This window comes from Pelecanus crispus, chromosome 5 (assembly GCF_030463565.1).
Source record: "Pelecanus crispus isolate bPelCri1 chromosome 5, bPelCri1.pri, whole genome shotgun sequence".
Lineage (NCBI taxonomy): Eukaryota > Metazoa > Chordata > Aves > Pelecaniformes > Pelecanidae > Pelecanus > Pelecanus crispus.
The window spans coordinates 29,795,025-29,810,123 of NC_134647.1; the positions used below are offsets into that span (position 1 = coordinate 29,795,025).

A 15,099-nucleotide genomic window follows, 5' to 3' on the forward strand; every position below is an offset into this window, starting at 1 on the left:
TTTGCCTGACTGATGAACACCTTACAGAAAGGTAGGAGATATGTAAATTGTTCTCAAAAGGACCCTGTGATTTATTTAAAAATTAATGTGGCCATTACTTCCCCTCTTGACCCAATTCTGCTAGGCAGAAGTTCTTGATTTTTCATTCTCAAAATGTGCTTCAGTTGCTACTTCTGTTTGTACTTGAGTTGTCTTCTGCAGTACAGAAGAAAATCAGTCAACTTCATCAGAAGGTAGGAGAGGAAAGCATAGAAAGAGAGAAGTCTCCTTTGTTCCTTTAGAATCCAAGGTTTGTGAAATGTTTTGACTGACCAAATCTCCGGGTTATTCAAAATCCAGGGAAGGCTGTATGAACAGTGGCTTTGGCCAACTTGTCTTAATTGCCTTGCAATGCATGGGAACCTGAATACTATATTGTTGCCATATTAATCAGTTCAAGGGGAGTAGTTTCACTAAATGTTCTAACACAGTTTCTGGTATTGCAATTGAGCACATCTATAAAGACACTGATTAAGTAACATCCACGTATCCACCTTAGCAAGAGCTTACTGCTTGAAACATGTGAGTAATATCTACCTATTTATTTATCCATTTATGCAGGAACACACAAATAGTGGCACCTTTTACAACTGTTGGTCACTGGGTTTTTTTTCTGATATCTGTATATTCCATACCATCATCCTTTTCTATTGCACCATTTGCAGTCGCAATACTTCTTCTGAAGATGTCCGTATATCCCATACCCTCATCCTTTTTTATTGGTGTGGAATCAGCCAGCAGTTGCATTAGGGATGATGAAGGAATCTGAGGGGCAGTTAGGCTGTACTTGGGAAAAATAGAGTCTTGAGCTTGCTTATAGTAGATATGACCAGTTGCTCTGGTGGATACAAGTGCTCAGTGTGCCTCTAAGCCAACAAGAAAATATGTAACAGACAAACACTTGAAAAAGTAGCAAGCTATAACTTCAAGAGACTTTTGATGAGCTTTTGCCCTCAGAACTTCCCTTCCTGATGTCCTGCATGAAGAATTGTGTTCATTAGTTTATTCTGGCTGATATGTTTTCATAGCGGCCTAGGAATCCTGACAGATGTGCTGTTCCTACTTGAAATGTAAAGAAATTACGTAGTTTAGAAGTCTTATTTCATGCATACTTTTTAGAAAAGGGGCCCTGTAGATGTGCAGGTAAGGTTATTTCTTCAGGTTTAAGATAAATTTTTCTCTTATTCTCTGTAAACAACTTCAAACTTTGCCCAAATTTTCCAGTTTGTTATGTGAATTTTGATACCTTTCTGTTAAAGGGCTCAGGACATCTTCCGTCAGGCAATGAAATTTCAAAGTGTCGTCTTGGAAGTCCTTCCTCCATATAATCGAGAACAATATGAGAAGTCTGCTATTGCTCCCCTTTGTTTTCTGGATAATGAAGAAGGAGTTCCAAAAACAAAGATTCCACCTCCTGTTCATCCAAAACCTGCTCTGAAAACAATTAATCTTTCTGGAGCAAGCAGCTTGGAGGCAGGTGTACAGGCAACGCTACAACAAGCTAAGAGCCCCAACCTCCCACGTCTGGGTAGAAAGGCATCTTCTCCCTCACTGTCTCCCCTTATGGGCTTTGGCAGTAAAAAAAATGCAAAGAAAATAAAGATAGACCTGAAAAAAGGTAAGTCTTTGGAGATTATATGATTAATTCTGTATCATGTTCTCTATATTGATACCTTAACTTTTAATTAAACTAGTGACACTAAAAGTACAAGCAAGTTATTTACAGTTCAAAAGTTCCAAAACTTCCAAAAGGTAAAAGAATATTCCAAAGGGTAAAGGAATACTAACAGTAATGTTTTCAACAGTCAGCTTTCTTGTAAATTTTGGTTGTATGTTATCCAGACTTACTGATTTTTAAAACATTTCAGTTACTGATTTTGTGGAAGGTATTTCATTAGCAACATGCAATATTAAGAGATGATTCAGCCTTTTTGCAAGTAAATATTCAAATAAAAATTTAAACTGTCTGCTGGTAACCTTTGTTATTTTTATTCATGTCTGCTAATTGACCAGCACTGTTATGACATTCTTTTAAAGATATGTTTAAAAATATACTCTGCTCTGTTTCATGTTATTCAGGAAGTTGACCACAGATTTACCTGTCTTTCCCTTTTTTTTCTGCAAACCTTTTCCTTTAATCTGTATTTGTTCGGCCAAATTTTGTGTGTATATCTTTAATTGCTGCTCCGTGCAGATGTCTGTCTTTGCATGGAGTAATAGGTTTATGCACGTGTAGTAAAACGTGCTTAAGCAGATCCCAATTAGCATTTCTATTTTCTGTTTAATTTCTGTCTCTGATTTGGCTGAGAGTTAAATTTGATGCTAGAAGTGGCCCTTTTAAAAACTGTCTGTAACTTTATTCTTTTAACACATAATGAATGTAATCAAGCTGTCATTTCTTAATTTTTGTTATTTCTTAACTTAAATCACTCATTTTTTACTTCTGAACTCTTCAGCTTTGCATTAACAAAACCTACTTCAGAATTTTCCCCATTTTAGGTGTAATGCTTTTGATTTTGAAACAGTAATTTGTATTTTTAGAAATGATAAGAATGTGATACTGACATGGTATCTCTGAAAACTGTCACTTGGGTAGCAATCCTGCTCAACATAAAAAAGATTTTTATGGACCCTGCTATTCCTGGGTGATTTTGGTGGCTTATAAATAATACCTGCTAATATTGATTTTACTTCCTAATTATTTGTTAAAACATTTGCCTACTAACGCTTGAGGTTGTTTATTTCCAAGCAGCAAACAACTTCACGAATGGAAGCTTTTATATATAACTTGCCCTTTCTTAACAGCATGTAGTCAGCAGTTTTTGCATTCAAATCATGTGACTTTTTACTTTTCACCAAGTTTCAGTAAAACCTGCTAAATTGTATTTATGCTCATAAATAAACAATTCTGATTGCTCCGATTTGTTTCAAAGACTATTGACATTAAAGTGAAGGCTGATACTAAAACCACCTAGAGAAAAAGTAAGTGCTTTAAAATGAGAATTCTCGCTTATTTTGTGTTACTGTAGGCTATCCAAAAGAATTTCCATCTGTAGCTGTTGCAGGAGGATTTGAGGATGTGTTCTGACATTGCTAGAATTCTTCTCTAGCCCGTGCAGCAAATAGACTCACGTTTACAGCTTTTTGTTTGCTTTCTTTTCTTAAGAGCTAACATGAATGAGTGTCTGTGATATGTTACTGACATTGTTTACTTACTTTTAATGATCATCATTTGCTTGTTGAAGTTTACATTGGGAGTTCTTTGTCTCACCTTCTAGGTCCAGAAGGACTTGGTTTCACTGTGGTTACCAGAGACTCTTCAGTACATGGTCCTGGTCCGATTTTTGTGAAGAATATTTTACCAAAAGGTGCAGCAGTAAAAGATGGTCGTTTGCAGTCAGGAGACAGAATCCTGGAGGTTAGGATAAACATCCATTGTATTTGCATTGCTGAGTATTGATCGCTGGTTTTGGCGTACATATTTTATTTCCTTATACATACTACTGATGTATGGAATTAAAATTCTTGATCTTGGTTTAAAAAAAAAAAGTCTCATGGCTTTTGTACTGTTTGTCAACATGTATTTTACACCACGATTTGGAAAAAGGTGCTTTTCACAAGGGGCCATGGGATGTTTGAACAAGGGGCATTTGATAACATCTTGGTTCTTAAAGCAGTTAAGCACTTAGAAACAAAACATGTCTTGCTGCTTCAGCCATGTCCAAAAATCTCTGATTAATATCGAGGTGGTTAAGTGCTCATTTTAAGGCAATTTTGCTCAAACTGGTCTGTTTAAAATTTTCAGATATCTTTTGACTTACAATCTCATTATCTAATGGGTTATTTCTACTTAATAACCTCAAAAAGCTCTTAAGGTAAACAGTTTTAATAATACTTAGATCTTGTTTTTGTACTTTCCATCTTCAAAGTGCTTTACAAACTAATTAAGCCTCACAAACCCCCTGCAAGGTAAGTACTACAGACCTGCTTTAACAGATGTGGAAAATGAAGGGGAAAAGGTTGAGTGATTTGTGCATGGCCAGAGGGGGAGACAGTGTGGGAGCTGTTGGTAATAATCTTTGCTCTCAGTCACTGAATGACACCTGTGTTAGGTGAGGGGAAAACAACAAAAGACAGTCATACTCACAGATGCGACATCCTCTGTTCTTTTGTGTCTGGTAGGTGAATGGACGGGACATCACTGGCAGGACCCAGGAAGAGCTTGTAGCTATGCTGAGGAGCACAAAGCAAGGGGAAACTGTCTGTCTGATCGTGGCTCGTCAGGAGGAGGCCTTTCTACCTCGAGAGCTGGTAAACTTACTTTGTCCTGAAGAGTGATACTGAAACAATTCCATGTTTTAAAACTACCCCAAGAAGTAGAAATGAACTGTTGTTGGCTGAGAAAGCCAGCAAAGAGTAACGCTTGTATAAGGCTTGTGTTTGAGCAGTATTTATACTTATATTTGATTTTGATGGATATTTGGTTTTATCTACTTTAGATGCAATTCTACACAATCTGATTTTTCATCCCCAAAATGACATCATAAGCATAACTCAAAGGGGAGTATTGTAAATTAGTCTTGTAACTGTGCAGTCAAGCATGACCGAGAATGGATTATTGTCTTTCAGAAAAGCAACAACTTTAAACCAGAAGTTTAAAGTGCATGTAATGAGTCCTGCAGCTCATCAGTAACAAACTAGTGAGGGTGGCTGCCCCCAGGAGGTGCATCTCCTAAGCCAGGTGCCAAACTGCGGGAGTGGCGAGGAATATAATTCCATTGCACTCCTCACAAATTTTGGAGGCAAGCTTTTCCTTGGCTGCTAGTCTTTGACTTAATTGGCTCTTGCATGTCTGAGTTTCTTCTATCTCAAGTGCTTAATTTTAATTTTTTTTTTTTAAAACGTTGGCATGAAGCTGCTCCCTTTCTCTCACATAGGCAGAGGAGGACTACATAATTGTAGAAGTGCTGATACATACTTGTTTCCCCTCAAAGAAGGTCATCTCTTTGGTCGCCTCTTCCTTATCTTGATTGATGGCTATACTTGACCTTTCATTAAGAAGTTCGCAGGATAAAGGAAGGACAGCATTTCCTGCTTTTGTTTCATTTTATCTCCTTTAAAGGACACAAACCACCTTCATTCTTCTTACCTCCTGCTTGCTCTTCCTTTTGCTTTAGACTGTTAGCAGATTCTTCTACAGAAATCCTCCATTATGTTTCCTCACAAAACAATGCTAACAGTCTTCCTCTTTTTCACTTGTTACCAGTTGGACCTTGTTGAGGTAAGGGTGTCAGTTGGTTATGGTAGGATAAGAAGCTGGAGGGGAGTTCAGATTCTCTCGTGAGCCTTTCCTCTTGTGCCACTGGTGCCTGCTTTTCCCAGTAGTAGAGCAATTGTGAAGTGTCCTAACAAAACTATTTTTGTTTTCATTTTTCTTTTTTATTGAGTAATCTTTAAGGAGGATAATGGAAGAGTATTTTCAGCCCTGTAATTGGGCATTCGTTGTCAGTGATTCCCAAAGCACCAAAGTCGGTCACTTTAATGCTCTGTTTGGTAAGCCCTGAGCTGTAAAGTCAGTGTCTGTGTGGATCGAAGGGAAGTTTCGGAGTCTGAAAGTACTAAATTACCTATTATATTTAGGATTTCTTTTCTTCCACCAGCTCTTCTAAGAGCTTATTTTTTGAAAAGGCTACATCAACAGTTTTTTCTTGCAGGTTTTTTAAGTTATAAAACATGTTACTTGGAAAATGTACTTTTAAAAAAAGTATGTATTTTTCTTTTCTCTCTCATGTTCCCACAACATTATACATTATTCTTTATTGTCATAGTACAAATTCTCTTGGAAATCAGTGTAGCAGTGTGTGGGTATAAAAGGCTGGAAGAATCTAAAAGCCATTTATAATTTTTACCTGCCACAATTGCTTGCTATTAAATTCTAGCCCCTACAGCAAGGATTAACTGCCTTTCAAAAGGTGACTTACTTATGACTGGCATGATTGAAATCCAGAAAGTAGCCACATTTATCCTGCTGGCTTGACCTTCGCTTAGATTGCTTTCTCTGCGAAAGAATGATGCACAAGTGATGGCCCTCACTGCAACAGTGGTGGTGTGTGAATTCTAATACTGTTCTGTGTTTTTTGTTATCCCAATCAAGTACAATATAATACCAATGTGAGTTACTGAAATACGTTAGATAATTTTGTGGAACCAGCCCTTCTAAATTAAAAAGCCTTTCAGTGACATCTGTTCGGTAGCTCACGGCAAAAGTGTGGGTTACCATACCACTAAGCTACCAGATGTTGATACTAACATGATGCTTGTTAGAATTCATGAGACATCTGAGAACAGTCTCAGCAAAGATTAAAAAAATAAATTAAAATTGGTTTAGCTTTTTTGTTTGTTTTTAGCTTCAGCCATGACATTACATTGGACTAATCCTCTGCTACCTCAAAAGTTACAGTCCTGTTTTGATCAAAGAGGAGAAAAAAGCCGATACTTTAAATGTTTGTTTTTGACAGGAAAGGCAGTGGATAATCCAGTATTTTCAAGGACAGCTGTAACTGAGTGCTCTGACTATGTAACATGCATGCAGAGTTTACCTAAATACTTGGGGGGTTTGTTAATGCCTGGCAATAATAGGGTAATTGCTTTATATCGGACTTGTTCTTGATTTGAGCAGTTCTCCAGGGACTGTAATCTGAGAAGCTGTTTTCTTTAGATTCCCAGTTACCTGTTGAAATCAAAAGGAGGACAGCTTACTATACGTGCCCATTCCCCACAGCTTCCTGTGGCAAAGATGCCTCTGGAATTTGGACCCACTAGAGACCGTGCACAGAACCACTTTTGAGCTTGTTGCTCCACTAGAACTGGGTTCCTACATTGATTTCTGGAAAGAATTTGATAGCTGGGCGGCCACAAAGTAAATAATGTAACAAAGTAACAGCAGGTAGCATTTGGTTGTGAGGGTCAGTAATAATACCATTTTACTTTACCTTGTAATGAGGCTGCGGTTTGGAGAATGCTTGGTCTTGTGAATATTTTTCTCTTCAGTAAGCTAGATGGGAGTAGAGTTTGGGGGTTTTGTTACTGTGATCTATGCTGATGAATTGCTAGCAAGTAGAAAAATACATTCAGAGTAACAAACCTTTGCCACACTAGCCGAGAGAGAGATGTGGTATGGATGAGGATGAACTAGTGTTGCAAACAGGCATTATTAAATTATAGAGAACTGGGGCTTCAGTTACACTAGCCCATGTAACATCTGAGAGTTGTACAGTTAAATTGTTTGCACATAATGAGGGAATAAAATAGAAACCCCAGTCTTTGTAGTGTTGTTACTGCTTTAAAAAAAGAAAAGGGGAATCTTAATGAGTTGTGGGGTTTTGGGGTTTTTTGTTGTTGTTGTTGGGGTTTGGGGGGGGGGGGGGGGTTTAATTGAAGCAGATCAGTGAAGTAGAATTTGGACCAACCACAGGCTGTCCTCCTTATTATCCAGTTAGCCAAATGTTCCCAGTAATTCATGCCAGCTGTTGACAGTGTAGCAGCTGAGTAAGGAGCTGATTCCAAAACTCAAGGGAAAATCTTGATTCACTTAATTACCGCAGTCTACAGAGTGGCCAGTGATTAGTGCATTCTTTAAGGTGCATTTGAGTTTTAAACTCTGTAACACTGATTGTTTTGTAAAGGATGGTGAATATTACAGAGAGAAACTGGCTTAACTGAACAGGTTTGGATTTTCCAGCTCTTATCAAAGTAAATGGAATACACATCAAATTGTGGCTATCGTTCTGTTGTGTTTTGAAAATACGTTTTGATCATATGTGTTCGTGGCATCTTGTTTTTTCTCCAGGAAAAATGTGTGATCTGAAGGTGCCGTTTCTTTTAATAATGATATAAAGATCACTTACTCCCTCTTCTCATTCTTTATCCTCGCATTGGTAAAACAAGCAAAGCTACTTGAGTGAGAACAGCTCTGGCATAAGCCATTCTGTGCCATGACGCTATATAATTCTTTATTCTTGTGATTTTTCATGAGCCTTCAGTATAGTGGATATGGCACACGTAAACAGAGGAATCTGCCTGTTCTGTAATTGCCAGAAATAATATAGCACCGAAAATATTTCGATGCATTTTTCTTAAAACACATACATAGCGTAAGTTTTGCATATGCTTTATTTTTGTTTTAAAGATAGCTTTGACTTGCCAGTTTCAACTGTGATCATTATTTCTATGGTTTCTTGGCATATTCACTGATCCCTGAAGAATGGAGGTGGAAAGGGAACAAACCAGCATTTTTACAACAACTAAAAGAACAACTATGTATATAATGTAGCAGTTGATCTTTAGCTCTGAGTCTTTTTATACACATGTACTGTACAGGGTAGAAGGAAGCAGGATGCGAGACATTTAAGCATTTTTTCTGCTTACCATGTGATTAACTTTTATGTTTCAGTCTTCCCCTAGTTAATTCCTTCCACTACCTTGAACTTCTATGCCTGAAGGAGAGCTTCTTGTTTGCCTGAAGTGTTTTCCTTTTGTTTTTAATACTCAAAGCTTAATTTCTATTACTTCCTTTTAATTGTTTCTTGCCTTTTTATGTGCAGGAAATAATAGGTGAAATTTCGGCCTAGGCTTAACCATTTTTGCACCTGTTTTTGTAGGCCAAACCAGTGATTCTAGTGCTCAATTAACCAGAAATGGTCAAATAATTTCTGTCACAGAATGATTCCAGCAAGTACCAATTCTCTGTTGTGTTATCCCTATTCAAAGGGAGATAAAAAGTCTGATAGGGGAAAAAAGAGGTCAATATACATATAATGGATTTTAATAATATATACAAGATTAAGTTCTTGAATTGGTCTGTATAATGAAGAGAAGGATATTGTGAATACACATGGCACCTTTCATCTTGAATAACTTTATAAACTATGTAGATTTTTAAAAGTCTTGTTTTTTTCCAAGAACTTTTGAAAGAAAGTGTTTAATTTTGGGCCTGTAGATTCTCTTTATCTAAAATAGTTGAGAAATGAGTGTAGGTTGTCTACACAAATGTATCTTTTTAGAGTGAAAACATTGTATAGTGCAGCCCTTCAAAGGTTTTCAGCTTTCATTATGTATTTCAGAAGATGCTTACTAGTTCGTTATAGCTTAGAGTAATGGAAACTATGCACTGAGTTTTGTTAATTAGTTACTGTGCTCGTTATAAAAGTCAGTAAGAGATTACTATTTAGAAGGAATGTGACAGTCTTTCCTGTCACAGTGAACAGAGAGTGGGAAAAAGTATCCCTTTATTTATCCCGGCTTTCAGTGGGACTCCCTAACTTACCAAAGGGGAATAAATTGCTTGAGTAATTAATGTATCTTTAAAAAGTGGTTGGTGTGTTTATTTAAACCAGATCCAACAATTTTGCAATGGCTGAATGAGCTCTTATATGCTGTGAAATGCCAGTATAGCTACCAAAACAGCAAATACGTTTACTGTGCTTTTCTGTGTGAAGGTGGTAGTCAGCCTTTTCAAGGCTGCAGAGACCTTATTGCATCTGGTCTACTATTGCTTTCTCTGTCAAGCCCGTCAAAGTGTTATGACCCAGCAATGATATGTCTTTCAGATGCCACTATTCTTATTTTCCAGCAAATACAGGAACCTTAGAAGGGTGGTCTGAAATCTCTGGTCATAGCACTCATTGGCTGCAGGAACCCCTGACGGTGCTCTGCCTGCTGCTAAAGAAAAAGTTAGAGTGGAGATACACAAGGAGAGAAAAGCATAATGTTACTCATACCATTGTATTTGCTTACAGGATTATTGCCCAAAACTCCAAAGTTGAGGAACCTTATCTCAGAGCATTGGGAAATGAAAACTGCTTACTTGATAGCACCAGTCTCAGCTCTGGTGTTGTCCAAAATTGTTTGGCAGCCCACTTTAATCTATGAAATCAGAAGTGTGTATACATCAGAATAAAGGTATATAAAATCTGGCTCTTAACAGAAATTGAATCTTCATACATTTTAGTTGCATTTATCCAGGTTTACAGTATTTGCATTTAATAAACTGAAGTATTTGGGCAATTCTTAGATCTTACTGGCAACTGTAGTACCTTGCCATTTACAAGGGTCACCAGATTTATTCCATATACCATATGTGTCCTGGTTTCGGCTGGGATAGAGTTAATTTTCTTCCTAGCAGCAGGCATAGTGCAGTGTTTTGGATTTAGTAGGAGAAGAATGTTGATAACATGCTGATGTTTTTAGTTGTTGCTAAGTACTGCTTATGCTAGTCAAGGACTTTTTCAGCTTCCCATGCTCTGCCAGGCGCACAAGAAACTGGGAGGGGGCACAGCCAGAATAGTTGATCCAAACTGACCAAAGGGCTATTCCATACCATATGACGTCATGCTCAGTATATAAACTGGGGGGGGGTTGGCCGGGGAGCAGCGATCGCTGCTTGGGAACTGTCTGGGTATCGGTCGGCGGGTGGTGAGCAATTGCATTGTGCATCACTTGCTTCGTGTATCATTATTATTATTATTATACTGTTACTATTAGCATTACTATTTTACTTTATTTCAATTATTAAACTGTTCTTATCTCAACCCAGGAGTGTTTCTCACTCTTACTCCTCCAATTCTCTCCCCCATCCCATTGGGGTAGGGGGAGTGAGCGAGCGGCTGCGTGGTGCTTAGTTGCTGACTGGGGCTAAACCACGACAATATGATATTTTTTAAAAGTCTCTCTGCCTTAGAATCCATGAAAAAAGGCTGACTTACTGTAACACGTGTGCACGTGGTGTTTGAAGTAGACATAAAAGAATTATACACTGCTTATTGCTTTGTTTACCATCCCTTTAAAACAGTAACCAATAAATTGAGTAAAGAGTTGGGTTTGTACATCACAGTGTTGTGACCTGTTTGCCTGGAATATATTCTGAAAGTGTACAGTAACAGCAATCCCAAATTCACCCTGAAAATACCATGCAGTCTTCCATCTTCATGACTGATAAGATTTCAGGATCTTAAGTGGCAAGGTATATTAACTGCATAAGGCTCCAGCTCAGGGGGGCACTTAAACATATGGCTGACCCAATATGTGGGATGAAAATGGGTGTTATCACAATGGGGCGTACCTTGATTGAGGAACAAACTGCTTAATTTTTCTCCCTCTGTTTCCTACAGTTATGTAACTTAAAAGGTTAAGTGAGAGTGTATTTTTAGAAGTTGAAGAGCAGTGCCACACCAAATTACAAAACTCTTTTGCAAGGAGAAACCCATTTCCTTGGGTAAAACTTGCTATGGGATCTCAAATAGGCATGTCAAGCAAGCTGGAGAATCTTCATTTTTGGAGTGTCCTCTGACATCAAATGGTAAACTGTGAAATGCAATGTATCTGCCTTGGATGAAGAGCTGAATCTAGTTTTGCCAGTTTTCAAAGCTGTGATTCCGGAGAGTCTACATAATTCAAACCAGAACCATTCTATCTTCTATGACACAAATTTGTGGTGTACTGTGTTAATGTAAAAAGTATCTGAGTACTGTATAATATATCTCCATGGATTTGCTATTGGCTTTTTTGTCTTAGCAGGATGTGCCATTAGTGACCGTTTAGTTTTTATTGCAGTACGGAATACGGATGATTTTAAAGAAGCTAATATGAAAACATAGGTCAGAAGTGCTAAAGATGAATACACGCAGCAATGACTTCAGTTATTTACTAGGTTGTGAAAAGATCACAGCAGTGCATTACCTTTGAGTATTATTTTCAAGAGCATTACCGTATATCTGTTGCAAAATACAGTGTAGATTTTATAGTGAGTGAATGACTGAGCTGTCAGCAAAGTATTTCTTAATTGTGGCTAAGCTCTTGGAAAGAACATAGACAATAGTGCGAATAAGGAGGTATCTTCTTTTCAAGCTTTTCTGCCAATAATAGTTGTGGTGCCACAATTTAAATGCTGCCTTTAACTTTTACAGGTTTTTGCAGAAAATAATTGCAAAAGCATGTAAATGTCTTATTTCCTTCATAAGCCTTTGAAAATAACCCTCCTGGGTCTCTTGCCTTTTGCTCTCAGCTCTGAATGGCACTCCAGGGAGTTGGCATCTCTTATCAGAAATGAGCAGCCAGGCAAGGGGCAGCCAGCATATTGAGAGACCATAATAGTGTGTTGGTCAAGGGCATCAGACAGGTACTGAAAGGTCTCTTGTTGTGTTAAACAAATGCTGTTTCCTTCCTGGCTTAAGTGGGAGCTAATTTTCTTTGTAAGCTTCTCTTTTGGCAAAAGAACAATAGGGATAAATAAGGCAACCTTTCCAGTGAGAGATATGCATTAGATTATCATAAATCCACACATCAAAAGTGCCGTGGTCAATGAGAACAGGCCTTGTAAGATTAAATAAAAGGATTAATTGAAAGTGGTGTCCCATGGTAGACAGAGGATTGACACAATATTGAGTAGATATAACCATGGACTAAGTAGAAGGGGGAAAAATACAATGCACAGTACTTTTTTCGAAGGTTACAATTCTGTTTGTACTGGTGACTGAGCAGTTTTTGTGTGTTGTGGGAATAAGAGAAGGCTAAAAGTATATCCTATCTGTTCTTAAAATACTGAGACTTTGTTGGTTGAGACCTCATTGTACGCCAGTAAAATTTTACGTTGTTTTAAGAATCCTTTATTATATCATTTTAATTAAGAAATTGGAGACCTGAGGTATAGATGTGCTTCTAAAAATTAGATCAAATCATTGGCAGAACATCAATTAATGAAATGTATCCTGAGACTCCTAGATAAAGGTTTTCTATTTGCATTGCTGAATATTATTTAGTACATATTATTAGGGCTTTCTGCTCTCAAATCTAGCAAACTCAGCATTCTCTCACCTTCATATAAACTCTTCTGAACTTTTCTGTCTGGTTTGTGGTGATACAGTAAATGTTAGAATTGATGTTTCTGAACTTCCATGCAGGTACCTTGGTAGATTAAAAAATTCCTGTCCTGATTTCCCTTGTTGAGGGATAGTACCTGTTTGGTTGCTTGCTCCATTCCGTTTAACGGCTGAGTCTGGGCAGCAAGTGGAAAGATCACATTTTAGACTTCTTCTGACTGCTGCATTCTGGTCCAGGAGAAACCACCGAGACCATTGTCTTCCCCAAGCAGTTGAGAGCGCTCAGGAACTATCTGGAGTGCTGAATGGTCCAACCAGGAGGGAACTTTGCAGCAGGAGCTGAGGTTGGCAGACTCCTATAAATAGTAGGGAACAAACATCACTAGGTTGCAGAGGGGACTGGGAAGAGAGATGTACATATCTAGAGGGGACTGTTCAGAGCGTGTTGCAGCTGAGGAAGCCATTGCAAACTGACAGGCTAAGATGTAGCAAAGCTGAAGGAAGGACCTGCCCAACAAAGAAAAGTGAGCAGTGGAGATTGATTTTCAAGTCTTTTTTTTTTTTTTTTTTTTTTTAAACTTTAACCTGTTTCACTGTTATTTAATACTTAATAATATTAAGTATTAATACTTAAGAGTTTCAAATCCTTTTTGCTGTCTTCATTGTCCCCATCTTAAACGAAAAGTACAGGCCAGGCCATCTCAAAGCTCTAGTCATCTTGAGGTCTCATCACTTGGCTATCTGGACTTTGATTTGCGTGAAGATTTCTCAGTTATCATAGTACCATTGAGTTACCTATGTCTGCAGCAGGGAGTAACTTCAATGATGTACTATCATTTCATTCCTGAAGTCCTGAGGTGTAATACATTTGTTGTGGAAAGCACACGACGTGATTGTTGACTGGGTAATTTATAACATTAAACTGTAAGTTTTTTCTGGTCTGGAAACGTATTTGTGTTGCATTTCGTTCCATTCATACTGTGTTTGAGTGAATTCAGATTCTAGGATGATCTTGAGGTAAGAAGTATTTCTAATAGAATTCCAGGTTTAGTGCATTGGACAGGGCTTCCTCTACCAGACCATAATGCAGCTGATGGTGGTTGCTGTGTTGTAAAGTATTGATGTCTTGGGATAATGTTTTAGCAAAGTCAGGGAAATAGAGGCAATGGGAATCCAGCTCTGTGAGTCACTAGCAGCATTTAATATTCATACCTGCATATTCTAGGAACAGGAACCATCACTCATGAAATTAGTTACCCAAATGAAGCAGTTAATTGATGAGCTGTTAACTTAAGGATGGTTGGAGCTGTTTTAAGTCATCAGTGCAAAGGCATTCCTTGGGAAGAGCACTATCATCAGGATAATAACTTGAAACCATTTAGCGAGTATAGTATGAGATCATGCTTCTAGGTTCTGTTCATCCCTTTTAATTTCTCCTCTGTTTTTCCTCCTTTCCGCTGCTTCTCATGTTCTCCCACAAAGAAGTTTTCAATCTTGTCTTTGCACCAGAGAGTCTTGATGTTACAGACTGACTACCAGGTATTTGCTATCAGATGCCATACAACAAGTAGTGAATGAAAATTTTAAGGGAATAAAGACAGAGTTTACTTGGTCTTGTAATGAATTCATCATTGATTTGTAGATGTGGATCTCCTTTGCTGTTACCCACCCCTGTGAACTCATTGCAATGTGACAAATTTTTGATAGTACTATTAAAGCTCAGCATTATTTTTAAATCAACTTTTGCTGGATCTTAGGGTAAGGCTGAATATAAATAATTAAAATGAGATTTTTTTAGGATAATTGGAGTATGTTGAACAAGAAATACTTGTGAAGGACTTTAAGGAATATTAGGGAGTTCTTCAGGAATAGGTAAAAGCAGCTGGTTTTCAAATTTAAATTAAATTTACTAAGGTTTTTTTGTGATGAAATTATCTGTTTCCCAGAGAATTGTGACAAGGAAAATGGTAGTCAAATGTTACGGATTCCAAATTAGGTACTAAGGAAAGCAGAGGAAATGAAATACTGACAGAAATTTACTGTACTTGTCTGGTGTCCTGCTGAATACATCTTAATGTTTGATAGGTAACACATTCAGGCTTGCAGACAGTGATCTGGTAGGTTACTTAACAAGAGCTAATATGCGGCATAGTTATGTTAAAGGAAGTTGGGAAATACTACAGAA

General features: G+C 37.7%; 1 protein-coding gene across 1 annotated transcript in view; it reads left to right on the forward strand.

Annotated features, from left to right (window-relative positions):
• Positions 1 to 15,099, forward strand: part of PARD3B (par-3 family cell polarity regulator beta) — a 426,026-nt gene that overhangs the window by 205,447 nt on the left and 205,480 nt on the right. The window contains exons 8-10 of the mRNA XM_075710482.1: positions 1,299 to 1,657; positions 3,318 to 3,457; positions 4,222 to 4,350. Of these exons, the coding sequence (XP_075566597.1) occupies positions 1,299 to 1,657; positions 3,318 to 3,457; positions 4,222 to 4,350 (628 nt within the window). The remainder of the gene's footprint in view (positions 1 to 1,298; positions 1,658 to 3,317; positions 3,458 to 4,221; positions 4,351 to 15,099) is intronic.